Source organism: Physeter macrocephalus, unplaced genomic scaffold (genome assembly GCF_002837175.3).
Source record: "Physeter macrocephalus isolate SW-GA unplaced genomic scaffold, ASM283717v5 random_55, whole genome shotgun sequence".
Classification (NCBI taxonomy): Eukaryota; Metazoa; Chordata; class Mammalia; order Artiodactyla; family Physeteridae; genus Physeter; species Physeter macrocephalus.
This window is the reverse complement of record NW_021145340.1, coordinates 2,633-28,976: the sequence shown is the minus strand read 5'-3', so window position 1 is coordinate 28,976 and position 26,344 is coordinate 2,633. Positions and strand designations below refer to the sequence as shown.

General features: G+C 60.8%; 3 protein-coding genes across 3 annotated transcripts; all 3 read right to left on the bottom strand.

The window, feature by feature from the left end:
* Nucleotides 1–1,153: 1,153 nt before the first annotated feature.
* On the bottom strand, nucleotides 1,154–7,382 carry GNB3 (G protein subunit beta 3). The gene is made up of 10 exons (XM_024129161.2): nucleotides 7,277–7,382; nucleotides 6,950–7,036; nucleotides 6,632–6,670; nucleotides 4,989–5,095; nucleotides 4,833–4,896; nucleotides 4,553–4,715; nucleotides 4,402–4,468; nucleotides 4,112–4,313; nucleotides 2,558–2,774; nucleotides 1,154–1,769 (listed from the first exon to the last, which is right to left on the bottom strand). Exons 2-10 carry the CDS (start codon nucleotides 7,004–7,006, stop codon nucleotides 1,663–1,665), a joined length of 1,023 nt encoding a protein of 340 aa, XP_023984929.1. The 5' UTR covers nucleotides 7,007–7,036; nucleotides 7,277–7,382; the 3' UTR covers nucleotides 1,154–1,662.
* Nucleotides 7,383–8,502: 1,120 nt separating this feature from the next.
* P3H3 (prolyl 3-hydroxylase 3) lies at nucleotides 8,503–18,620 on the bottom strand. The gene is made up of 15 exons (XM_024129271.3): nucleotides 18,089–18,620; nucleotides 17,030–17,182; nucleotides 16,501–16,699; nucleotides 16,290–16,421; nucleotides 15,680–15,816; nucleotides 15,159–15,248; nucleotides 14,054–14,106; nucleotides 13,867–13,934; nucleotides 13,630–13,754; nucleotides 10,957–11,058; nucleotides 10,531–10,681; nucleotides 10,192–10,309; nucleotides 10,040–10,115; nucleotides 9,179–9,319; nucleotides 8,503–9,034 (listed from the first exon to the last, which is right to left on the bottom strand). The coding sequence occupies exons 1-15, from the start codon at nucleotides 18,584–18,586 to the stop codon at nucleotides 8,879–8,881; spliced, it is 2,199 nt and encodes a 732-aa protein (XP_023985039.1). The 5' UTR covers nucleotides 18,587–18,620; the 3' UTR covers nucleotides 8,503–8,878.
* Nucleotides 18,621–19,487: 867 nt separating this feature from the next.
* GPR162 (G protein-coupled receptor 162) lies at nucleotides 19,488–25,181 on the bottom strand. The gene is made up of 5 exons (XM_007108289.2): nucleotides 25,088–25,181; nucleotides 22,209–23,508; nucleotides 21,292–21,481; nucleotides 20,544–20,701; nucleotides 19,488–20,240 (listed from the first exon to the last, which is right to left on the bottom strand). The coding sequence occupies exons 2-5, from the start codon at nucleotides 23,073–23,075 to the stop codon at nucleotides 19,689–19,691; spliced, it is 1,767 nt and encodes a 588-aa protein (XP_007108351.1). The 5' UTR covers nucleotides 23,076–23,508; nucleotides 25,088–25,181; the 3' UTR covers nucleotides 19,488–19,688.
* Nucleotides 25,182–26,344: the final 1,163 nt, after the last annotated feature.

Sequence of the window (26,344 nt, the reverse complement as noted above, 5' to 3'; positions counted from 1 at the left end):
GGCCATGGCTCACGGGCCCAGCCGCTCCGCGGCACGTGGGATCTTCCCGGACCGGGGCACGAACCCGCGTCCCCCGCATCGGCAGGCGGACTCTCAACCACTGCGCCACCAGGGAAGCCCTTAAATGATGTTTTTAAGTGTTATACCTAAACCTTGCACTGGGTCTTCTGTATGCAGAAAGGCAGCCTGGGGCGGGGTGGGGGGGCTTGTGTTCCATGGCCTGAGTGTCCCCGCACCGACACCTCCAATCCTCATTTACGCACGTCCCTTAAATCCTGGTGTTCCCTGGGGCACTGTCCTTGGCCCTTTCCTCTTGCTGTCCCTGGGTGTTCACTTCTAGGGCTTCATCTGTTACTCATCTGTATTCTGGTGACATCCAGGTCTCTCTGCCTAACCCAGATCTTCATCCAGCTGCCCCAGAGGAACTTCAGAGCTTGTCTAAAGTTGAATTTGTGATCTTCCCCGCAGTTATTCGTCCTCCCCTATTCTCTCTCCAAGTGAATGACAGCACTGTCCACCCAGTTGCCAAACCTTAACCTTGGCCTTTACCTCGAATCCTTCCCTTTGAATATCCCATAGCCTAGGCGTTGGTCACTTCCTCCTGGCGATTCTGCATCTTTAATCCCTTCCCCATCCCTTCCCATCCCCCTCTGTCCTATCGCTCTTGCATTTCTTGCCACCTGCCTCCTACCTTGTTTCCCTCCATTTCCTCCAGGCTCCCCTTCCTCCATTTCATCCGCCGACATTGCTGCCAGGGCCATCTTCCCGAGGAGCATCGCTGATCACGTTACTACTCCACTCAAAATTCTTCACCGTCCCGCATTGCCCGTAGGATAAAGTCTAGACTTTTTAGCTTTTTTAGGCCTCTTACAGTCTGATTCCTTCTCAACACAACCCTCCTGTACAAACACACACACATGCACCGAAGGCAGGCGGTGGGGAACTGCTGTGCACAGCCCCCCTCCCAGCTCCTTCTCCTCCTGCCCCAGCTCAGGCCTTGCCCGTGAGCCTTGGGTTCCTGCCTCCACCCTCCTTTCTGCCCACAGCTCCCTGGTACCCAGCCTTTATCACTGCAGGTGTAATACTTTATTATTTAAGTGGGACCTGCGTCTGTTTGGAACAGAAGTGGGGTGGGAGGCAAACATCACAGACAGACCAGGGCACTACTTTATTGCCAGTGCTTTAGGAGAGGCAAGAAGGTAGACAAAGGAGAAAGTACGAAGGAGAAGGGGGCCAGGACCCTAGTGGTGCCAGAGCCGTAGTCACGGGGCTGAGGGCTCTGCGCCACTCGGGTCTAGACAAAGGTGGTGGCTCGGGGGGGGGGGGGTGGGGCGGGGAATCCTAGGGCCTGTGGCCTCAGATGGGAAGCCTCCTAGGCCTGCCAAGGGTGGAGGTCCGGGGGTCCGTTGTCCTTGCTCATTAAGGGAGAAGCTGTCAGGACCATGGAGAGGGGAGGCCATGGGAGGAGATGGGGCAGTTCCCCACCCATGTCCCTGGTGTTGCCTCCCAAAGTCACGCTCCCCGAACTCCCCACGCCCTCAAAGGGGAAAGCTGGCCGGGAAGGGCGGCTGCGGGGTAGAAGAGAAAATCTTAAAGAAATTGGGCAGGGGAGAGGGCAGCCGAGTGTCTTCATGGCCTTTTACCTCCCCTCCTCCAGCCTCCTCAGTTCCAGATTTTGAGGAAGCTGTCCCAGGAACCAGTGGCCACAGCCATCCCATCGGCTGTGACCCCCAGGCAGCTGACCCTGTTGTCGTGGCCAGAGAGGATGCCTGAAGAAAAGGGAGAGGAGTCAGCCTGGCAGGGAGTGTGTGCACACAGGGCCCCTAGGTTAGCTAGGCGAGACATCTGACCAGAAGAGAAAGAGGATTAGCCCTAAGGGGTGGGCCTTCTGTTGAGGCCAATCTCTCTGTGTAGAACCTGGGGTGGGGGAGGGGAGGGGAGGGACCTGGGAGGGCTGGACTTGTCAACGTGCCGGGAGAAAAGCAAGGGCACTAGAAAATGGTGAGGGCTTCCAAATGGAGACTTAGGCCCCGAGAGAAGTGACTCGCCCAAGGCCACTCAGAAAGTAAGCAGCGGAATTAAGATGTGGATCCTGACTCTCTGGCCCAGGGTTATCTTCACTGGGCACCTGGCCCCTCCCAGGAGAAGAAGCCACACCATCCGATTCAACTTCAGACCAGGCCAGTCCTAGAGAAGCACCCAGGTTGGGGTCAGGGCCATCACGTCACTCTCCATCCCCTTAATTCTGTCACTGCATAGTCCCTGACATGGCCCTTCCCTTTGGTGGATGCCGCTGAAGCCCAGCACCGACTGGACATTCAAGGCCCACAGGTCTGGGGGTGACCGGAAGGAGCTCTTCTGGTGGGAAGCAGCTATGGCAGGGGGCAGTGGGGAAGGGCCCGTTAGAGCAACTTTGCTTTGAGAGAAGGTGGTCCTAGATTGGGAAGCAAGGGGGACTGGCTTCTAGGGGTAGAGCTCAGTTACCCAATAATTAGGGAGCAGTGGTAGGAGGGTCCCCACAAGGGGGGCGAGGTGGCCGTGGTGGGCAGGCTCTTACCCACTCGCTCGCACTTCATGGAGTCCCAGACATTGCAGTTGAAGTCGTCGTAGCCCGCAAAGAGCAGGCGGCCGCTGAGGGAGAAGGCCACGGATGTGATGCCGCAGACGATGCTCTCATGAGAGTAGGTGGTCAGCTCCTGGTCTGCCCGCAGGTCAAACAGGCGGCAGGAGGCGTCGTCCGAGCCCGTGCAGATGGCCTCTCCATTGGGGAAGAACTGCGGGTACAGGTGGCCAGGGGTCAGGACTCAGACCTGGGTAGCCCGCTGCCTTTCCTGCCCTCTCCCTGCTCCTGCCCTGGTGGCTCCAGGCCCAGCTGTTTCCCTCAGCCTCTCTGGCCCCCGCCCCCATCCCTTCCACCGCCAGCATGGTCGCTCTTCACCGCTGACGTTTGTCACATGCCAGCTGCAGCCGGGCTCCCTACCCCCTTCCCTGCTCCACAGTATTTCCACGTTGCAGGGGAGAGCACGGGGCTGAGGGAGGGGGGCAGCGTGCCCAGGGTCACGTGGTCAGAAGGGCAGAGGCTGTCCCAGACGCCAACGACTACAGCTGATCGGCTGGATCCGTGTGTAAGCACAGGGCCAAGTACAAATGCATATCCTGAATCTCATCATGAGGAAATGTCACATAACCCGATGGAGGGAAAGTCTACAGAAAACTGGCTTGTACTCTTCAAAAATGTCAATGTCACGAAAGACAGAGAAAGGGCGCAAACGGTTCCAGTTTAAAAGAAACTGAAAAGACAAGGCAAGGGAATGCGATACATGTTCCTGGACAGAAAAAAAACATTGCTATTTTTCAGATAACTGGTGAAATTTGAATATAGACTATAGACTATAGTACTGCGTCCATTTAAATTTCCTGATTTTAAGAATTAGACTGTGACTACGAAACAGAACAGCCTTGATTTTAGGAAGTACACACTGAAGTATTTAATGGGTAAAGAGGCATGAGGTCTGCAACTTACTTTCAAAGAACCCAGGGAAAAAGTTAATGAGAAAGCGTGTCTATACCTACATCTAGGTGTGTGTGTGTCTGTGTCCGTCTGTCCATCTATCCCTCCCTCACTCTACAGAGAGGGAATGATGAAGCAAATGTGGCAGAAAGGTAACAGTGAATGTGGGTGAAGGGTTGATTGGGAGCTCTTTTTGTTACTCTTGCAACTTTTCTGTGAGGGAAAATGATTTCAAAGTGGAAAGTTGAAAGGGGCAGGGGCTTCCCTGGTGGCGCAGTAGATCAGAATCCGCCTGCCAATGCAGGGGACACGGGTTCGAGCCCTGGTCCGGGAGGATCCCACGTGCCGCGGAGCAACTAAGCCCGTGAGCCACAGCTACTGCGCCTGCGCTCTAGAGCCTGTGAGCCACGACTAGAGGAAAGCCTGCACGCAGCAACAAAGACCCAACGCAGCCAAAAATTAATAAATTTAAAAAAAAAAAAAAAAAAAGGGAAAGGGGCAGGGGGCTGCAGGAGGGGATGAAGGCTGTGTGTGTTGGAGGTGGAGAGGTGTTCCCGGGAGTCAGAGAACAGAGGGGGCGGGGGTGAGGGGGCTGCTCACGCAGATAGCATTGATGTCCGACTCGTGGCCCGTGAACGTCTGCCGGCAGGTGCCCTCCCGCACGTCCCAGAGCTTGGCGCTGGCATCACAGGCCCCCGAAATGAAGAGTGTGAAGTCAGGGGACACGGCCAGGCTCATGCAGTCCCCCGTGTGTCCCACAAACACAGTCTTCTGCTGCCCGGTCTCGATGTCCCACAGAGCACTGCGGCGGGGGGGGAGAGGGGGTCACAGAGAAAGGCCAGCACACAGGTGCTTCCCAAGCCCCAGCACCCACAGCGCTCGGTCCTCACCACGTGGTGTCCCCGGAGCTGGTCACAATGTTGTTGTCGTCCAGGAAGCGGCAGCAGGAGAGATAACCTGGGGGTAGTTAGGACAGTGCCCTGGCTGCCGGCCGCCCCCCGAAGGGCCGGGGCTTCCAGGGACCCTCAGTCTCTCACTCACCTGTGTGAGCAGACAGCTCCCGGCTGACCTTGACGTTGCCCTCCCGGGATTTGAGGCTGTAGATGGAGCACATGTTGTCCAGCCCCCCACATGCCACGAAGTTCCCCGACGGGGCGTAGGCACAGGTCATGACCCAGGAGGAGCGCAGCGGGATGGCGTGCACCTGTGGGGGGCGGGGCAGCGGGGGCCTGCGCTGAGCTCCCAGGTGGAGAGCAGAGAAGGGGCGCAGGACGCCCCCAGGAGGGAGGGTGGCAGAGGGGCCGGGAGACAGGGCTGGTACCTTGTTGGTGGTGTAGGTGTCCCACACAATCAGCTTCCCGTCTTGCGAGGCACTTACCAGCAGCCTGGGGAGGGAACACTCGTGCCACCCAACTCTCCTTCCTGTGTCCCCCTAACACCCACCCCCGCCCGGCCGCCCGCGCCTCTTAAGCCTCACTTGGAGTCGGTGGCCCAGTGCATGGCGTAGATCTTGGCCAGGTGTCCCCTTAGCGTCCGCCGCGTCCGCATCTGCACTCGTCCCACGACCTCTAGGCCAGACACCAGCTGCAGGAAAGGGAGCATTAAAAATCAGGGTGAGGACTTCCCTGGCAGTCCAGTCCAGTGGTGAAGACTCCATGCTCCCAATTACAGGGGGCACGGGTTCGATCCGTGGTGGTCGGGGCACTGAGATCCCGCAAAAAGGAAATCGGGGTGAGCAGGGCGCGTGCCCACGTGTCAGTGTCACAGCCACTGGTCTGTACAAGTTTCTGTTACGTGCCAGGCTCGGGGTCAGGGGCCCGGCCTCAGAGTTATCAGGCCCTGCCCGGCAGTGGCTTAGACTGATGCGGAGACAGAGACAGGCATGTTGCTAAGGGTTTAACCACCGCCTCTCCTGCGTGGGCTGGGGGAGGAGGGGAAGGGGGAGGGGGATTTCCATCGTATAAATAATACCACCTTGACCAATTCAAGCTGCTAACGTGAGACCACCACACACGGACTTGGGAAGAGATGCACACATTTGGCTGAACCCAGCTGCTAGGAGCCTGCCCTCACCCACCGCTGCTGCACGGCCAGATCTCACTGGGTACCCAGAGCAGCTCCATGGCCCTGAACTGCACCTCCTGAAACTTGTAGTCCTGTGCCCCTGAAACTCCTTCGACCTTCTAGACTTAGGCTGGGGCTCCAGGGTCAAAAGACTTGACTTTCCATTTACTTGCTTTGTTATCTCAGGCAAGTTACTTAATCTCTCTGAGCCTGTTTTCCTCTGAGCCTGTAAAATGAGGTTTATAGCACCTACCTTATGGAGTTGTCGTGAAAATGAAATGAAATTATGTACTTAAGCAACTTAGCCCAGTGCCTGGCTCATGTTCAGTAAATGCTTACTCTTATTATTAACATTTAATCCAATCTAAGATGCCACCAATTCTAAGAAGCACGATTCTTACATGGATCACTAAGAAAGAAAAAATGCTGCGCGTTATAATTGTAAGGCATCGATTATTGGATGCATCTCAATTTCCGAGACGTCAAAATGTGAAAAAATGCATCTTAGAACTGACGACTTCGGTATTAGACAGCTAGTACCTAGAGTCGCGACGGGCTTCTGATTGACAAAGCCCTACCCCTCTTCATCCTTGCCACCCCGCGAGGGGGGGTAATCACTCTCGTTTTTTGTTTGTTTGTTTTTTAAATATTTTTATGTATGTATTTATTTGGGTGTGCCGGGTCTTAGTTGCGGCATGCGAACTCTTAGTCGCAGCATGTGGGATCTAGTTCCCCGACCAGGGATCAAACCCAGGCCCCCTGCATTGGGAGCGCGGAGTCCTAGCCCCTGGGCCACCAGGGAAGTCCCTCACTCTCGTTTTATGGACAAGGACAGGGCAGAGTCTGCCTCCTTAGTCTCCGACTCGGTGCCTGGCCCAGAGCTGACCGACCTCGCAAAATGTTGGTTGAATGAATGAATTCATGTCATTCCTCCCTCCAAGGACACGCTGTACTAGAGCTTGGGCACCAGGCTGTGGCTGGTCAGGGGGCTCCCTTCCCCTCCCCTCCCCTCCCCACTCCTCCCCCCCGCCCTGTCAGGGGCACAGGGGCTCTCACCTCTGCCAGAGTAATGTCGGCACAGGCTTTCCTGGCATCCTGGGGGGAAAGCAGACATCAGGGGACGCTAAGGGCAGGGTGTCGGTGTGGGGGGGCGGTACGTGGGCGTCTGATGCGGGTGGGTTTGGGGCTCTAGGGTTTGGGGGCGCCTCTCAAATATGGGATCCAAATTCAGGAGGTCTCTGGTGACTTCCAGGTCAGGGGTCTCTCGGGTGTCACTCAAGGGTGAATCCAGCCCTCTTCCCCCACAGGCCCCACTCCCGCACGGGCCCGGTTCCTTGTTTTCTGGGGTTCCCCGGTGGGAGGTTCTGGGGTTACTGCAATCTGCTTCTTGAGCTGCTCTGCTTCCTGCCGAAGCTGCTCCATCTCCCCCATGGCGGACAGCTTGAGGGGTGGCTCCGGCTCCTGCCAGGAACACGGGGTGGATGTAGGGGGGTCCCCATGTCTCTGTCGCTCACATCCCACACCGGACCCCTCACGAAGGCTGGAGCCCACTCCCCAGACAGGGAACTGACTGGGTGGTCTGCACCACTTTCCCCGCCCGCCCCTCCCAGCGTGGAGTCCTGTGCAGCCGCCCCGGCGCTGGCCCGGCCCTGCCTGCAGCCCCCAGCCCCAGAGGGCACAGCCAGCCCAGCTCCCTCTTACTTGGGCTCTGACTGGACCTCTTTAGGCTTCCAGCTCCGGTTCCCAGGCGCCTCGACGCTCCCTCAGCTGCGACGCCCGCCCGTCACCTGCCCCGGCTCTGCTGCCAGGGGAGCTGGCCTGGCCTGGCCCCGACTGGGGGCGGGGGGCGGGGGGGCACCGACAGGGAAGGGTAGGGCCCACGACGTCAGGCAAATGAAGTCAGCTGGCGGGGGTGGGGGGAGAGGACAGGGCGGGAGGCATGTGGCTTCCCAGAGGCTCGGACCCAGCCCAGGCTGGGCGGGGGGGTGGGTGGGGGGGTGGGAGCAGGTTTGCGGGGCTCTACGGAGAAGCGGCCCCCCGTAACGAGCCCCGGAGGGAGGAGAGGGTGCGGGTGCTTCCCCGGCCAGTCTCCAGGCAGGGAGCAGAGCATCGGGCCCCATGGGATTAGAGCAAAGCTGTGAGGATTAAGGGCTGGGTCTGGGAGGGGTGCAAAGGGGCAGCTCAGCCACAGCTGTGGGGGGCCCCCCGCCCTGGCCCCCTCCAGTGGTGATGATCTTGGCAGTCAGGGCCTGGCTGGCAACCAGTCCAGGGGCCAGAGAACGAGGGTGAGAGACAGCCCACTGTCAATACCCAAAACTGTGTTCCTCAGCTCCGGGTGGGGCGCGGAGAGGGCTACGGTGAGTACGGGGAGGGCCTAGGGGAGGGTGTAGGCCGAGCTGAGATTAGAAGGGACTGATCTGGATAATCCTTCTTCTGGACAAGCCCCAACCAGCTGCCCCCAGGGTCTGATCCGGGGGAGAGGGGGAAGGTCCGGGGGCTCCAGAGAGGAGGATGGACAGGCCTGGCCCAGCTCTGGGTGGAGGAAGAATGGCAAGTGGAGGGCAACCCCGTCCCCTGCTCCCATCGGGGCTGGGCCCACTGCTGGCCCCCGGGACTCACAGGGTCCTGCTGGGGCCGAGAAGGCAAGAACCAGAGGGGTGAGGCTGCCCGGAGTCCCAGGCAAGCTGAGAGCGAAGACAGGGCTTAGAGTAGGAGGCCCAAGGAGCAGCTGCCAGGGTTAGGGTTCATCTGCGTGAGGGGAGCAGGTGGCTGAGAGTTCCCTGACAAACCACAGGCTGCAGAGGCCCTGCCTCTGCGAGGCCCACGGTACCTGTCCTCCCTGGCTGGTCACACAGCCTCTCCACCCTCCAGCCGCCAGGAAAACCGCCGCGACACACTTGACCGGGCCCCGGCTGAGGGAACTTCAGGATCTTTATTGACAGGCGGGGAGCGGGCAGCGGGGTGACCCTCCCTCGCCTCCTCCTCATTTAAAGCAGTGGGGCCCTACCCCCTGCCGTTGCTTTCCGTGGCGGCGGCGGCGGCGGCGGCAGCATCGCGTCTTCTGTCTGGCCTAGGGCTGGAGGTCCGTCAGCCGGGCCCAGGCCTGGCTCCCGAGGCTCGTCTGTGCAGTGTCCTCTGAGTCCGGGGCTGCACGGCCCTCGTGACCCCCAGGCTGGCGGGCGCGCAGGGACGGAGAGCTCGCTGTTCTCCTCCTGTCACCTGGGGACTTCTCGGGGGTCTTGGCAACAAGGCAGACCCCCCACAAGTCAAGAGGCCACATCCCCAAGGAGCTGGCTCAGCCCCTCACAGCTCCTCTCGGACACGAGGCGGCTTCCCAGCCTTGTCCTGGACCCGCTGAAGCCTGTGGCTGGGGGGCTCTGGGGCGGGGTCTCTGCTGGGCATTTCTTCTCCCTCCTCCTTCTCTGGCTCCTGCAGTAGCTCTTTGGCTTCTGTCCACTCCTGGGGCGCGCGGAGAGGAGAGTCTGGCCTGATCTCCTGCATCCACCGTGCCCCAAGGACCCTCCCTGGGTCATGTCAGCCCCGGCGCCTTACCCGTCAGCCTGCCCGCCCCTCACACGGCTACTCCCGCTCGCGCCTCCTCACCTGCTCCCTGTGCTCAGGGGCCCACGTGTGCCACAGCGCCAGGGTGCAGCGCCGCCCCCGCGTCACGGCCCACACACCGTGGGGATTCTCCACGCCGGAGCTGAAGGCCACGAGGCGCCCGCAGCGAGGACGGACCTGCGCCTGCCGGGCGATGGCGGATTCAGCTCCAGGGAGAGACCCACGGAAAACCTGGCCCTGAGTCCCTGGAGTAGGACGGGGGTAGGGGGCCCAGGGAGGGGGGCTCTCTTGCCCACCACTTGCCCTCCTTAATTCAGGGGCTGTCTGGGGGCAGATGGGAAATGGGCCTCCACTTGGGGAGCACAAGTGCCAGACTGAGGCTAGAGGAGTTGGAGCCAAGGGGAGAAGGGACCTCCATCCGCCCCAGTGCCCCGACTTTCCCTGGCTAACTCTTTGTACCAGGTGTGAAGGCACGAGCGCAGTGCCAGACTCTGGGTTCTGGGCATAAGGATCTTGAGGCCACTTTTCCACCCCAAAGAGAGCTTGGGTTACAGGTGGTGAGCAGAGAAGGAGGTAACTGGATAGGGCAGAGCCATACACACTGAAAAGGCACTGCTCCACTCCTACTCGCCCTATCCCCGGGCTTTCACCTGGGATAGGGGCTTGGGGCCCTGTGCCTCACCCGCCCTCCTTTAGGAGGGCCTGGAGGGGCCCCTTGGAGTCTCCTGGGAGGGGCTAGGAGAGCCCCTGAACACACAAGTGGTGGGAGGAGCTGGGGAGGCCAGGGAAGGAGAGGGCTAAGGCGGCCCCAGCCGTTTCCCTGCATTTGCCTCTGGGAGCCTTCTGTTCTGCATCCTGAGCCCACAGCCGGGCTCCCCGCCCCGCGCCCCGGCCCCCGTTTACCGTGACGGTGAGGGCGTTGGGCTCTGTGAAGAACAGGTCCCCGCCCTGGAAGTCATCGTTGAGGTAGAGGAGTCCGCTGGGGAGGGAGGAAGACAGGAGGCGGTGAGACCCCGGCCCAGGCCCCCCTGCCTGACCCCTGGAGGGCCGCCCACCTGTAGTCTCGGTAGGTGTAGGCCGGGGGCTCCCGCCAGCACTCCCCGGAGTCAGGGTCCAGGACACAGTTGTCTGCGTGCACCGGGTGGCTCAGGTCCATGCGCTGCGCCTGCCCTCCTGGGAAGCGAAGGGGCCTGGTGGGCGCCCTGCTGCCCGGTGCCCGCCCACCGACACCCACCCTGCAGCTCCGGGGTCACAGCCGGGCCCCGGCCTGGGCGGGGGAGTCAGTCCTCGTGCAGCGAAGACTGGGACACACACGGCTGGGGCTGCGGAAGGTGTGCGGCCGGCCCCGAGGGGCCCCGAGGCGGGGGCGGAGCGGCAGGGTCCCTGGCGGTTACCTTCTACGGCGCTACGGCACACCAGGTGGGTGAAGGAGAGGTGCAGGGGCCGGTCCGGGGAGAAGTAGGCCTGTGTCAAGCTCCGCACGCGCTCGCTCACCTCCAGAAGCAGCTGCGCGCCCTGACTGCCCACCGCCCCAGCCCGGGCCAGCTGCCAGCAGAGAAGGACGGGCCGGGAAGGGGGAGGCACTGGAAGGGTGGACCCTGCCCCCGCCCCACTTCCACTGCCCTCCACCCACGGTTTGGGGGCGCCCATCCGCCCAACTGCTCCATGACGGCAACCCGGGCCCCTCGGTCTGGAGGCCCCTCCTCAACCCTGGGCCGAGGACTCGGCCACTCTGGGTCCCGGGAGAGCCCTGCCCAGGAGATGCCCGGCCCTCTTCTCCAGTTCCGGCATCAGGCCAGGGCCTGGGGGCCTCCTCTCACCTGGGCAGCCTTGAGCACCGTGAGCCCCTCGAAGCGTTCGTGGGGAGTGTGTGGGGAGCGGCGGCCCTGATAGCCGGACCTGGCTCCAGACTCAGCCGCGTCCTAAGCAGGGAGGGGGTTGGCTGGGGAGTCACCCTCCCCGGCCCCGGGCTATTGCCCCCCTCACTGCCCACAGGGCCACATGGCCTTCCCTCCCACCCTCCCAACTCCCTGGAAGAGGCTAGAAGCTCCCGGAGTTCTCTGAGCTGCTGCCCTTTCCCAAAGAACGACTATCTCGGCGTCTGTGTTGTCACTCCTGGTGAAGATCTGGAACCCCACTCGCGGAAGGGAGTGTGCCCAGAACTCTGGAGAGCTTCCTACAGTGGGGAAGGGGCCCTGAGAGCCAAGGACAGCTGGGGAAGGGGGCGGGAGGGCCTTGATCTCTCATCCCGATGGGCCGAGAATAGGGGAGTTTCTCTGGAAAAGGACGCTGGCAGGAGGTTCGACAGTCGGGACAGGTCCTGGCTGACTTGAGGTAGGGACATGGCATCAGCCAAGGTGTCTCTCTTCCGTCCCTTCTCACCTTACGTGCTCTTGGAGAACTTGAGGACCCTTGATGCTAAGTCTCAGTTACCCAACTGCCTACATGACTCTTATCAACTGGGGGTCTCCTAGTATCTGAGTGTCCCTTTCCCGACACCTACTGTCTGCTTTTTCTTTCTTTTTCCTATTCTGTCTGCTTTTTGAAAACTCAAGGTACCACTATCTAATTACCCCGTATCTAAGCCTCATCTCTGAGAGGTTTATAAAGAGGCTACCTGGCCACTCAAGCCATCTAACCCTCTATTCTTTTATTCATTCACTCACTCAGTAGGCACTGAGCACCTACTATATGCCAGGCACTGTTCTAGGCACTGCGGACTCAACTGTGAACATGAAAAGTTCCAGCAGGCTTTATAGTTTGAGATAATAAACAAACAAACCAACCAGATCAATTCAGACGGTGACAAGTGTTACATGGAAAATTAAAGCAGGGTTATAACCCTGAGAGTGCCCCGGCAGGGGTCAGGGGACAGCTAAGTGATGAGGTGACATCTACATTGAAACCAAATGATATGAAGGAATAGCTGAGAGAAAAAATGTTCCAGGCGGCAGAAATAGCAAGTGCAAAGGTCCTGGGGCCAGAATGAGTTTAGTGTAATCAAGGAACAGAAAGGTCTGATACTTGGGAGTTATCCTTGACTCCATTCTTTCTTCATCTTCCACATAGATTTAGTCCTCAAATTCTCTTTCTTTGATTTTCTAAATATTTCTCATCTGTCCCCATCTTCATTCCCTTGAAATGAGAACCTAACCTAGGGCGGCGGCCCTCTTGCAATCATCCCAGAAGCTCCCCTTCACTTCCCTCTCCCGCTGCATTCTCCACACTGCCACTAGAGGGAGCTCCCAGTCCTACAGGATGAGGGCTCCAGACCCTGCCCTTGGAGGTTCTGCAGGAAGACAAAAGTCCACCCCTCCTTAAATCCTTCAGTAAGCCGTCCACAAATAAAGTCCAAACTCCTTGGTAGGGTACAGAGGCCCTTCCCCGTCTCCTGTGCCTCCACCCCTACACCGCCTCTGGATAATATACGGCCTGATGTTCATAGAGATAGATCATACTATTTCCACATTCTTCCGAGAGCTTTGCCGTGTACTAACTCATTTAATCCTCACAGCAACCACAGCAACCCTACAACATAACCGCTGCATTTAGCCCCGTTTCATAGAGAGGAAACTAGGCTCACAGATGTTAAAATACATTGCCCAAGGTCACACAGGTAATCCCTGCTGGGACTGGCCCATGTTCTTAACTCCTGTGCTCTAACTCCACTGCAGTTCCCAGAACCCCGCCCCCCCCTTCTTCTCCCTTGCAGCCTGACTTCCTTCCCTCTCTGTTTGGTTAACTCATCCTTAAGATTGAGCTCAAATGCCAGCCCCTCCGGTAAGCCTTCCGTGACTCTGCATCTTGGCGCGGGATCCTAGTTCCCCGACCAGGGATCGAACCCATGCCCCCTGCAGTGCAAGTTTGGAGTCTTAACCACTGGACGGCCAGGGAAGTCCCTGGATGAGTACCCTGTACAGACTTCTTTCATCAAACTCACCACCCACTCTGATTATGTCTCCATGCCTGATTCCTTCTCTATACACTGAGCTCCCAAATGCACGGTCTGTGTTCATTTACCTCTCCCTGGAACCTCGGCATTTCCAGTATACAGCAGGGTCTCAAAGAGCGTGTGTCAAAGAAACGCTAGCCCAGAGTGAGACTGAAGCTTCATAAAATGGCAGACTCAACCTGGTGAATACAGATCATCCTACCCAATCTAGGAGGGGATGTGATGATGGAGAAACAGCCTGCGTGTCTGCCGAGCCAATAACCGAGCTCTCGGCCAACCAAGGAACCTTCACCTGCGCACTCACCCTTTCTGATGCATTTATGCTTTGTATTTTGTTCTCCCTATCAGTTTCTCGCAAAATCCTTCTGCAAAATGACAAGCCCGTGTCAGCTAAGAGGAAAAGGAACTTGTCCCCAGCGGGGAGGCAGTGGCAAAAGCACAGTCCCCGCTGGAGAGTCAGGGAGGGCAGGACAGGGGGCAGGCAGCTGTGCCAGAGGGTCCCCAAGTAGCGGCAGAGCCCCCCCCCCACAGGTCTTCTCACCTTGGCCAGCTGCAGGAGCACCCCGCACTCGGCTGGGGTGAGCAGCCCGTCTAGCACCACTCGCTCCGACCCATTCAGCTGCCCCGCGTCCTGGGTCAGGGTTACCCCCTCCAGGAGGAGGACATCTGCCAGGGAGGGACAGGGCCGGGGCTGAGGGTCCCCTGAGAGCAGGCCCAGCAGTAGCTGGCAGCCCCCAGCCCCTCCAGGCTCCTGTCTCCTGCTGTCCCAGGAACTCACCCTTCCAGTGAGTCAAGGGCTTCGGCTGTGGAGGCTCATGGTCCCACGGCCTCTTCTCCCGATCCTCTCTCAGGGGTGAGAGACACGCTCAGCGGACGCACAGGCCAGTCCAGACCCATCTTCCCCAGGACCCATCCCTCCCCTTCCAGCTCAGGCCACGCCCCTCCCACCACAAGGCACCTCCTACCTGAGTTTTTCTCTAAGGGCCTCAGGGATGAAAGCTGCTGGGGTCCAGAGATCCTGGGACAGTCAGGAAAAGCGCCATCACCCATCAAGTCCACCCCTGAATCCCTGACGGTAGACCCTGAGCTACCACATTAAGGTCCTCCTGCTTCCAGAGGGGAAGGTGGAGGGGGAGAAAGCCCTGATCTCATTGTCGGGAGCCCTGGGCACTGGGCCAAACTTTGCAATAATAATGATAACAATAACAACAACAACAACTTACGTAGCACTGTTTGCCAGGTGCTGTTCTAAGAGCTTTATACGTAGATGTGGAATTTATCATTTAAAGTTCACAATAGTCTTATCAAACAGGTCGCGGTAATGTGCCCATTTTGCAGTTGAGAGGACTCTGAGACACAGAGACGTAAAGTAACAGGCCCAAGATCACACAGCTGATAAGGGACAGAGTTGGGATTTAACCAACGGTTTCCCAACAGGGAGATTTGCCCGTTAGGGGATGTTGCAATGTCTGCAAACAGTTTCGATTGTCATGACTCAGGGAGTGCTAGCGACACCTACTGGGCAGAGGCCGGGTAAGCTGGCCTACACGGTCCCACGTTGCCTGGACAGCCCCCTTCTCCGAGTTAGGAGGTATCCCGTCCAAAATGGCAATAGTGGCAAAAAGGTTGAGGAAGCCTGCCTTACGCTGTAGCGCTAGCGAGACTAACCTCTGCCCTTTAGTTCCCTCTCACAACGACAACAAAGAGTACGAAAAGCAGCAGGAACAGAGCTTTCTGTACTTCGGAGCAAGCGACATGGCTTCAACAGGGCTATGAGAGAAGTGTGATGTTCCCATTTTACAGCTGAGGAAATTGAGGCCGAGGCAAGTGAAGGTCCAGAGCTTGCTCGTGGCAGAGAGACCAACATTTAGGCCTGCGTGACCCCAAAGCCGCCCTCAACTACAGGCGCCTGCCTCTGTCCCTGCGACGCTGGGACACAGAGTCCTCTCCAACCCTCGAAGGGTTACGGAGAAATGGGCGACGCTGTTGGGAACGGATGTGGCACATCCACATAGGGCTTTACTGCTGTCCCCCTCCTGGGGGTGGGTGGGGAGCGGTGGGGTCACTCACGGGATCCTTGAAGCTGGCCCCCAGGTGCTCCACGGCATAGTAGAGCTGTCTCTTCTCCCCCAGGGATCGAAGGACGAAGCGCTGGATGTCCTGGAGAAGGGGGACAGCGGGGGGGAGTGGGGGGCAGGGAAGTTAAGGCTGGAGAAGAGCAGGGGAGCCCGCAGGCTCCCTAACCTTGGCTGTGCCCCTCAACTCAACCCTCCTCCTTCAGCAGCGTCAGGGTGTCGGGGCTCAGACTGGAGGTAGTGCGTGCGTGTGTGTGTGTGTGTGTGTGTGTGTGTGTGTGTGTGTTGTGCACTTGTGCATAGGTGGGGGAAGGCAGGGGTGAGGTTAGTGGAAGAGGGCGGGGCTGGTGCTTGGACTCAGAAGTAGAGCCTGCAGTGGGGAGCAGGGAGTGGGGACCGAGCAGATGCTGGACTTGGGGCCGCCTTCGGCCAGAATGGGGGGCGGGATCCAGGTGACTTCTCCGGCATATCTGTTTGATTTCGGGCTACCTCACAGGGTGAGTGTGGAGGGGCTACCTCTCTTGGCCCGAGGCCAGCTCTCGGCTCTCCTAGCTGGGCCCGGTACTGGTCCAGAGCCTTCCTGGCAGCCTCATCCTCCGGGTAGAAGAGGAGTACGCTCAGCACATTTTCCACAGCCTGGGACAGATTCCCTACTGGAGACAGAGAATAGCGTGGGGTGGGACCCAGCGACCGGGCACCGCTGTGATCCCTGGGCAGAGGCAAGAAGCCAGGGGGACAGAGGCAGAGCCGGAGAAGGTGGCCTCCCAGGGCCCCATCCCATCCAGCAGACAGGCTCATCCACTGCTTCTTTCCAAAGCTTACTGGAACACACCTGAGCTGTGTGGGCAGAGTTCAGAGGGGAGGAAGAGACGAGAGGATAAAGGAAGGTGAGAAACAGCCAGGACAGAGGAAGCCCTGTGACCCATCTCCGAGCTTTCCACAACGGCACCAAAGGAGAGCAAGAGTCCTCCTGAGGCGGTGGTCCCCATGGAGCCCTGCCCAGCTACAGATGCGGACACAGACGGAGGGATGGAGGGATGGGGCTCAGGATACCATCAGAGACAAACCTTCACTCTCCCCGTTTCCAACCTCAGTCACCCCCAGGGCTCGCCCTTGCCCCACTGACCCTGAGCATGGGCCTCGTGCAGCCGCCTCAGCTGGCTGGGAAGGAAGTCTGGGACAGGGACGCTGCGACCAGGACGTGTGGCCGTGTCCCCCACACAGCGCTGCCGGCACTGCAGGACCCCTATCCAGTGCCCTGCGGGGGACACAGGGGCGCCACTCAGCTTGTGCTGCACCTCCCGGGCACCATGAGGCCCCGCGCCCCAGCCCCTTACCCGCGATGGCCTCATACAGGCCTCCCTGGCTCCCGGTGCCCTCCTCCTCCTCCTCTTCTTCCTGCTCCTCAGGCCCCTCGCAGCCAGCCCGGCAGCTCTCCACCTGGGCCAGGCTCTCCTGCAGGGCCTCCTCTAGCCAGGGCAGTGCCAGTGCTGCTTCCTGCTGCCCCAGCAGCTCCAGGCCGGTGTCATAGGCTGCCTGCTGGGGAGGGGAGTGGTCAGTCACCTGAAATCCTGGGGCAAGGGTCGCCAGACCAGATCAAGGGGAGGGGTGTGGGTCTCATTTGGGGCCTGGACTCCAGGTCCCGGTTCACCCTGGGGAATACAGGGTGGGCCTCGGAATCCAAATGTTAGAACGTGGGACTCTGTGAATCTCAGGAAGAAAACTAAGTCCCAGAGAGGGACTCCCCATCAGGGTCACGGAGGACGGTACCCAGATTCCCAGCGGACAATGCGCAGTCCGGCGAGGCCTGTGTATCCAGCCAGTCAAAGACCGGGGGCGGGACAGGGGTCGTGCTGAGGGTCTCACCCAGTATGGGGGCGTCTCCAGGTCCCGGAAGCTCTGGGGCCGAACCCCGGACATCCGTCTGTACTTAGCCATGTCCTCTCGCATCTGAAGGTGCATTGGGTTGGCCACAAAGAAGGTGTGCGCTGCGGCTGCTGCCAGGTCCAACTTCTTCAGCTGAGAAGCGGGAAGGATGAGGGAGTCAGCCCTGGGGTAGGGGTGTCAAACTCTGCCTCCTCCCCAGCCTCCCCAGCCCAGACACACCTGGCACTGCCCCAGAGCCTTCTGGAAGACCGGTAGGTGAGAACTGCCCACCACCCAACCTCCAGACCCCCACTATGTTGGGGCTCTCAGGAGTCTGGTAGCTACGGAAGCGGGGCCTGAAGACGGGAGTGTGGGAGATATGGGCGGAGGGGCCTCGTTGGAGAGACGAAGTGGAAGTGATGGCTAAGTGAGGTGAGGAAGTAGAGGTGACCCGAACGACCAGCAAAAGCCGCTGGGCTCTAGGACCCTGAGCTGAGGTGTGTGCGACCAGCGCCCCCCTTCCCCGGCCACGTAGGCATTATTAGGCAACAGCGACCGCACCAGTAGCGCGCAGCGTCCATTGCCCCTGTCCCGGGACGCCGGGCCCCCCTCAGCCCTGGCCCGCTCCTCTTTCTTTCCCGAAGCTCCCTCCTGCCCCAAGCAAAGGCTCACACCCACCCCCTTACCCGCCCCCATGCTCTCTCTCCAGCGGCGGATCTCAACCCTAATCCTCCCCCTTCATTCCTGGGAAGAGGCGGCTGTCACTCCACGTAGGTCTCAGTAAGACTTTCTAAAACTCCAGGCCCCTGCCCTCCATCTCCGACCTACTTCCACCCCGCCGCATGACACCCATTCCAACTTCGCTCCCACTCTCCCAAGGCTGTCCCTCGGCGGCCTCGATGGGTGTTTGTCGCGGTTAGATAGGACGGACTCCAAAGACGAGGTCCTATCCACACAGCCCCACCCGGGTCCGGGCGCTGGCTCGCCGCCCCTCCCGGGAGCTGGACGAGGACGGCGGCGGGGCCGGGGAGGACCCCCGGGGCCCGGGCCGCCGCGCACCTGGTAGTAGGCCCTCTGCAGGTAGTTGTAGGGCTCCCGGCGGCGGAAGGCGTCCTGGAGCGCGCTCCCCACTCGGAGCCGCGCCGCGCCCCCCGGACCCAGCCTCCGCGCCCCGCACTGGGTCAGGCACTCGGCGCGCCGCAGCGCGGCGCGGAGGAGCAGCGGCTCCCAGGCGCCCCGCGCCGCTCCCGGCCCGGAGTCGGGCCCCGGGGAGGCGGGGAGCAGGGCGGGGAGCGCGGCCCCCGGCTCGGCCGCGCAGCGCGCCCCGCAGTCCCGCCGCGCGCGGCCCACCGCCGCCCGGCTCCGCAGCGCCTCCCGCAGCAGGGCCACCGCCGGCGCCCAGGCCCCCGCCGCGTAGGCGCGCAGCCCGTCGGCGTAGAGCAAGTCGGGGGCCTGGGGGGGCGCCCCCGCGGACAGCGGGGCCAGGCCGGGGGGCTCGGGGGACCCCGGGGGAGGCAGCAGCAGCAAGAGCGGCAGCCACCGGAGGAGCCGGAACATCGTGCGAGAGCCGCCGGCCGGCTGCAGGAGGGAACTGCGGGAGCCGCGAGGAAGAGGGAGGAGACGGGGAAGGAAGAGGGAGGGGAAAGGAAGGAGATAGAGAGGAGGGAGGAGAGGAAGAGAGGAGGAATGAGCGGCGCCGACGCGAGCCCCAACCCTGGGAAAGAGAGCCAGGAGGCAGAGGACGCCTGGCCGAACGTGGAGAACGCGGGCTTTAGGACGAGCGGGGTGGTGTGGACCAAGAAACAGACCGCGGGGAGCGCGGGGCAGACGGCCCGCAGTGGAGCAGGCCTGGTGCTCTGAAGACAGCCTGAGGAGCCTCTTAGGACCCCTGACTCCAGCCGCCGAGGCCCAGCGGGTGGGAAGAGCTACTGCGGCTGCGTTCCCCTCCGCTCTCGGGTCCAGGAAAAGGAGCGTGGATGCCTCCCACAAACCCGCACACACGCACTTTTGGACAAAGAACTTTCGAATGCAGCAGGGAGGGGGGTAAACTCCAGGTCTGTGACACCAAGTCTGCTCAAACCCTTTCCTGCCCAGAAAGTGCGCGCATACAGATTTGGGAAAAGGAGGAGCGCTGAGGCATGGGAGATAGAGACATCCTCTAAAACCACCTCCACAGATCTCAACGAAGATCCTTCAAGCCCCAAACCAGCTAGCTCAAGTGTCTCCCTATGTCCTCCACCCTCCACACCCCCTCCCGCCCAGCCCAGCCCAGCCCAGCCCAGCCCAGCCCGAGGTGCTCTTATAAGGCCGTCTCTGTGAATGTCTGCATGCTTGTCTTTCTCCGTGTATATTTCTGTGCCTCTGTCCAGTGTGCCTGCTCTAGTTTGTCTTCTATGAGCCATTCCACCCCCCAAGCCTCTGAGCATCCCCTTGGCCACCACAGCACACTGGACACAGGTTTCCATGGTGACACTTCAGACTTTAATACATTTTGCTAGGGATGATGGAAGGTGAGTCAGGCATCTGGTCACTTGGATGGGAGACAGCAGGGGTTCCATCTCCCCAGAGTCTGGAGGCAGCTGCTTCAGGCTCAGGGACAGAACGAGGTGTTACCCACCCAGGCCGCCCCCACACCCGAGTCCAGCAGGCCCACTTGGGCTCACAGGGTCAGCTGGGGGAAGATGGGGTTACCTGGGTCCCAAGATCCTCCCCAAGCTCTTGCACTCCCCTCACCTCCTGTCAGGGAGCAGCGTCGCCCTGCACTTAGCCCCAAAGGAAGTCCAACGACTCTGCTATCAGGGGACCCAAGGGAGAGTCGGCGGGGTGAGACTCCCAGCGGCCTGGGCCGGCGAGGAGAGGGCCCTGGCGAGGCCGTCGGAGAAGGCAAAGGCGTCTCGTCAATGAAGGTGGTGATCTCCTCTCGGAAGAAGCCTGGACCCCGTGGGGGTCCGCCACCTGACCCCAGAACCCCGCCCTCCAGGAATTGGCGAAGGCTGGCCAGCCCCCCACCTTCAGCCTCCCCCTCCTCCTCCTCACCCTCCAGCCTTTGTCTTTGTCCCAGGTACTCAGGAGGGCCCTCTAGGGCCCGGCTCTGGGCTGGGAGGACGCGGATGTCATCAGAGGATGACCACTTGTGCAGGAAGGAGCCAGGTGCCCGAGGGGTAGGGAAGATGTTGGTCTCATCGTGGGACAGACGGCGGGACAGAGGGACCTGGGGAGAGGAGCAAGTAGACCCAGGGGTGCTGCCGGGACAAAGGGGGTAGAGGCAGGAACCAAAGCGGGGACTCTGCAAGATGGCTCCACCCCTTACACTTCTGCAAAACATCCTCTGATGCGCAGACCTGGTTCTGAGCGGTCTGAAGGGGAGCCTCCCTTGCCATGCCTTCCTTTCACCTACTCCTCATGTGCCCTGCAGGCTGGGGCTAGGGAATAGGGGGTCGGGATGGATAACAGAGACTGGAGAAAAGTAGTGAGGGGATACCCAGAATAGGCGGTGTACTGCCTAGTGCCATACCTGTAAGTAGTGGACCCTCTCAAGAGGGGGAAAGAGCATGTGCCTTCCAGGCAGCAGCTTCACTTGGGTAGGGTCCCTGCCCCCTGGTGCTGTGGCCCCGTTGGCATCAAAGCGAACTTTACACACTCGGCCATCTGCATAGTCATCACAGCCCCCATCTAGGAGAAAAAAGGGGCAGGGTGGTTACAGGCAGGGAATACCCACTTCCCCACCCCCTTTGAAAGCTCCCACCCCCTTATAAGCTCCCCAGAGAATCCTGTTTCCATTAGTCTGTAAGCTCCAAGAGGAAAACAAGAGTGGCCAACGTCTGTTGCATTCAGTGCTGAATCCCTAGCGATTCATACATATAGACACACTTATCTGAAAGTTACCCCGGCCCCCCAGTCCCACGCCAGGAGCTGTCCCTGTAGCTGGGGAGTCTCTCTCAGGAAGCTTAGCTTTCCCTTGGTTCCACAGCCTTCCTTTATGGTTGTGTTAGTTCTCTGGACTGTTTCTTAGGCTCGGCGGAGGCAGAGCTGGCTAGTGTGGCCTTCGAGGGGGAACAGACACCGAGAGGAGGAAGCAGTGGGTGTGCATCGGGGTGATGATTGGGGAGAGGGGAGCCACGAGTCAACCCAGGGGCGCTGCAGGTTCTGTCCAGCAGGGGGCACTCCAGGGCAGCCCGTCCCCACAAGGGAAAGGGCTGGTAGAAAAGGGCAGGAAAGGGAGCCGACGCCTAGGAAAGCGAAAGCCCAGTCCCTCCTCTGACCGTCGTCGCCATCCTCCTCGGACATGATAGCCACGCACTGCTCCCACACCGTGCGCACGTCGGCGCGGTAGCGCTCGCAGGACCAGATGAAGGAAGGCAGCAGCAGCGTCTGTGCCATGGAGCACCACAGCACAGCCAGCACCATCCAGGGGGGAGCCGAGTCCGACTTCAGGGAGAAGAAGCTCACCACCTGGCAGGAGGATGGACAGTGGCCCCGGGTCAGGGCCCAGAGCCGAGGGGGCCGCTCGACCCCAGAGCCGACATCCTAGTGCAGCCGGGGGCGGGGCAAGAAGTCAGGAGCGGATGGTCCGGCTCACATAGGATCAGGACCGAGGCAAAGTGGGAGGTGAAGAAGGTTGAACAGAGGGGAAGGGACTGACTCAGGGGAAGGGACTGACTCAGAGGAAGGTCAGGAGAGTACTGGAGAGGAAGCCCAGGGGTCCAGAGGGAGAGGAGCAGACGCGGTACAGTAAACTCGAAGACAGACTGAAATTCAGAAAGAGGGACTAGAGGGGATGCAGAAAGCTGGGGGCGGGGGGGCGGCGGTGAGCTCTCTGGGGTTGCCACCCAGGGGTGCTCAAGACCCAACTGTATCCAGAGGGAGTTCGGGAGTGGAGTGTGGAGCTTAGCAGCTGGGTGATAGGTCTGGGGGGCCGAATAGTGGAGCTGCAGGATAGATGATGGAGCCAGAGGACAGGGAGTGGGACGGAAGGATGGACGATGGAGTTGAGTACTGGTCACTGGCGAACAGGCTACGGAGCTGGGCTAACGGGAACTAGGAGATAGATGATGGAGATGGGGGTTCACAGGTGGGGCTGGGTAGAGGAGAGGAAGATGGCTGATGGAGTTAGAGGTCAGGTGATCATGCTGGGGTCTGGATATTGGAGAGAGCAGGTGGGGGGGAGCCCCAATCTCACCAAGATGGGCACCCCTGTGAGTGAGTCATAGAGAAAGACGATGGCGCTGACCAAGTTGGTGACCTGCAGGGACGTCTTGGCCGACTCGGACCCATCCAGCGAGGACCGCCGCTTCCCTCGGGCATCCTCCACCACAATGGCCGGCACCTCGAAGGCTGGCCGGGTGCCCAGCCCCCCGGGCCCAGCCCCCCGGGCCCAGCCCCCGGCCCCCGCTCTCCGGGCCTGTTGAGCCCTCCGGGGCCGGGCCCACAGCGTCTGGTAGAAGGTGATGGCCACGCAGACCAGCCCCATGACAATGCCCCCAAGTAGCAGGAGGCTGAAGCAGACGCCAAAGCCGAGGCCGATCTTGGAGACGATGAACTGGCAGCCGCGGGCGTAGTAGCGCTCGCCGTTGTTGTGCCAGCCGATGGAGGGCAGCGTGGAGAGGATGAAGCTGACCATCCAGATGCCCACGACAGCATGCAGCGCCTGCTTCTTGGCGTTGCTGAGGCGGTAGTTGACGGGCCAACGCACCATCCACATGCGGTGGTAGGAGAGCGAGGCGACGGTGAAGCAGGTGGCCAGGGCCAGCGTGTAGTAGGTGGACACAAAGACCTTGCAGATGCTCTCGTTCCAGTCATAGTCGGAGGAGGCCTGGCGCCGGAGCTGCACCACCGCGAAGGTGGTGAGGGGCACGGCCGCCATGAGGATGTGCGTGCCCGCCAGGAAGCAGAGCAGCAGCTCCAGCGGCTTGTGCTTGTGCTGCTTGGCCGAGATGCTGAGGATGATCCAGGCGTTGGCCAGCAGTGCCAGGAGCCCGCAGGCCAGCCAGGACAACGCGTTTGAGCGGAGGGAGGCCTCCTCTGCCCCCGGCCCACCCCGAGCCATCCTTCGTCGGTCCCCCCACCCCCCTTGAGCTCTTGGGGGTGGGGGCTAGGCCTCACCCGGGAGCCCCACTCACACACCCCGCCATGATGCCCGCAGCCTTTGCCCTGGAGGGAGGCAGGCCGCCCCGAGGCCTACCCTCGTGCTCAGCATTGCACGACTGACCCAGCTAAGGCCAGGTGTGGAGGGCAGGGGAGGAGACTGAGGGTCAGCAGAGGTGGCCCTCCGCCTCCATGCTGGGTGGGACCCTTCCAGAAGTATCCCTGTAGTTGATGGGGGAGGCAAGCTGACCGCTCTCCCAACTAGGAGGCTGGCTGGGAAGCCCTGGTCCCCATGTCAGGACTTCCAGCTGTCTTCTGCCTCTGGTGCTCGGCCAGTCGGGGGTCTTCTGGGTGCCTCAAGGGGCATGGGGGCGGGGCTCAGCCGCCTGGACACACTGCAAGGGAGAGATGAGGTGTGGAAGGGGCGGAGCAAAGGTGGGGTCTAGGCTGGTCTCCAGCTGGCACCCAAGGCTCCCTTCTCTTGAAATGAAAGAAATGACTGGTTACTAGGGGTCATGGGGTCATTCCGAACATTCTCCTGCCTTAAAGCAGATGGTCACTCTAACACCCCGCACGGATGAGAGCCCTGCTTTCCAGACCTCCAGGAAAGAAGGTATTCTGACCTCCTGTCTCCCATCCTTCGTCAGCCATTTTTCCTGCTTCTGGCGCTCTCGGGTCCCTCCTTCTGTCCCCTGCTCAGCACTCCTCAACCGCTATCTTCACATCCCTGAACCTCTCCTCAGAGCTACCATGGCAGAGGCGAGACTTGTTTCTTCTTGAGGGCTCACTGGAAACTGGGATATGGTATTACAGCCATTCCCCAACCTTCCGGGCTCCTGGGTCCAGGGGTCCCGGTGCCCAGTTCCATCTCCCCAAGCCTGCATGATCACCCGCCCACTCACCACTCGCCGGCTCTCTGGGAAGACGGGAGAAAGGAGGCTGGGACCGAGGCGGGGGTGGGGGGTGGCAGCGAACCCGAAGGCAGGGGAACCACTGGCATCAGAAGCATCCAGAAAAGGAAAGAGGGGGAACTAGGGGGAAGGAGGAGAGTTTGAACAGAAGAGAAGGAAAGAGGGGGCAAAGTGATAGTATTTGAAAATAGAAGGAAAAGCCAAGAGACCCCTGGAGAGGAGGCTTTGGCGGGAGGTGAGGGGGGATGGAGGGAGGGAGCAAGGAATAGGGAGGCTGAGCAGAAAAGCCCAGTGTTCAGTAAGGTTCGGACTCCCTCCACCTCATAGGCCCCCACTCTTTCCTCCCCTGCCCTGAGCCTCAGTTTCCCTCTGATGGGATGGAGGATGTTCTGAATTTGGTGACTCTGAGCTTCACGGAGCCCTGGGGAGGGGGTTCAGAGGAACTCGGGTGAAAGCCTGAAGAGAGCGGAGCCAGGAAGAACGGGCATGACGGCTCTGGGGTAAGCGAGGTAAAAATGGGGCACATCAGTGGTAGGGTCTGTCCCCGGTAGCAGACCCTTAGACCCTTGCCCTCTCCAGAGGTCCTAGTCCATCCCCCACCTTTGCCTTCCCTCGGAGCCCAGTACACCCTAGTTGCCATGGCAATGGCCAGCTAGAGGGAGATGGAGGGAATCGGTCAGGAGCGCCCCCCACCTCCCCTCCAGCCTTGGACCCCTTCCCATCCACACCCACCCAGGCCCAGAGGGTGGGCTCAGGAAGAAAGAGCTGGGGCCTCGGAGAGGGAGGGAGGCAGGAAGGATGTGAAGGACAGAGAGAGGAGGTGAAGGACGGAGAGAGATCACAGGACGGTGGGAGGGGGTCCGGGGGACTCCAGGGCGGAGAGGGGTCCCTCGCCCTTCGGGGTAAAGGGGTAAGGTCAGGCGGCTCCTCCCTCCTGCCCGCCACCCACCGCGGTCTCCAGGGCAGAAACAGCAGGTGGCTGGGGAGGAGGGGCCGGCCCGCGGGGAGAGGAGGCGGCGGGGGGGCGGGGGGACCACGGGGGACGGGGCCGGGGTCGCCTTACCTCGGGCTGCGCCCAGCACTGCCATGGAGACAGCACTCCCGACGCGGCTCTCCCCGGCTCCAGCTCGCCGCCCGCCGCCCTCCGCCCTCCTCCCCCCGGGCCTCCCTCCTCCCGCCCGTCCCAGCCTCTCCGCTCGGCCCCGTCCGCCCCTCCGAGCCCCTCTCCCCCGGCTCCAGCCGCCGCAGCCCCGGGTCGGGACGGAGGCGAGCCTCGAGGGGCGGGGGCGAGCGCGGGGCGGGGGACTGGACGGTGGGGACTCGGAGGGGGAGGGGCGAAGAAGGCGCCAGGAGGGAGGGAGCGAGCAGGACGGCGGGGAACCGGCTTCATTGGAGAACTGCATCGTGTCCTGCCCCCACCCCACCCGCTTTTCCACAGGAACTCCAGCTCGATGAGGCAGCTGGTGTTGCTCGGGGAGTTGGACACGTGTGTCACCGAGTGTCACTGTGTGTATCTGTAAGGGCTGTGCCCGGGCGTAGCTCACGCGGGCATGTGCTGGAGGCTGCCGGGCGAGGGGCGCTGGCGAGGACGCCGGGGCTGCTTGCGGGATGCGGGGTACACAGGCTGAAAGAAGGCACCCCCCCAGTACACACCGCTTCCCCCTCCTGGAGCACAAATGCACACTTGTGTGGGCGACACGCACAATTCTCCCGCACACATCACGGTTTTTCACGTGCAGGGCACACACAGCCCCTGCAGTCTCTGCCCTTCAGTGTATCACACACCCGCACACTCAGGGCCCTCTGGGGTGGGGAGGTGGGTAATCGGCCTCCAGAGGATTTTTCCCTCCCCAGGGAAACTTCGTCTCCTTCCTGGGGCAAGCCTGGCAACCTCTCCTCTGGGTCTGACCCCACAGATCAGAAGATTCCAGGTCCCAGAAAAGAGCCATTTCTCTCTCTCTCTCTCTCTCTCTCTCTCTCTCTCTCTCTCTCTCTCTCTCTCACACACACACACACACACACACACACACACACACACACAAATGAAGAAGAGCATCTGCCTTAAAGTCAGTCTCTTGGCTTTTTCTGTCAGCTCAGGGAGGCAGGGGTGGGGAGTGGGTAGGAATACAAAGCAGACCGTGGGGAGCCCTGGAGACAACCGGGTGTTCTTCCTGGAAGAGGCAAGCTGGAAGGAAAGGAGAAGGGGAAAACGGTAGGGACTGCGGGAGGTGGTGAGAAAGGGAAGGGAGGGGAGAGAGGCAGAGGAGGCTGGGGATCCTGAGAGAAATGGATCACGAAGAGGAGGAAGAAGAAAACTTGG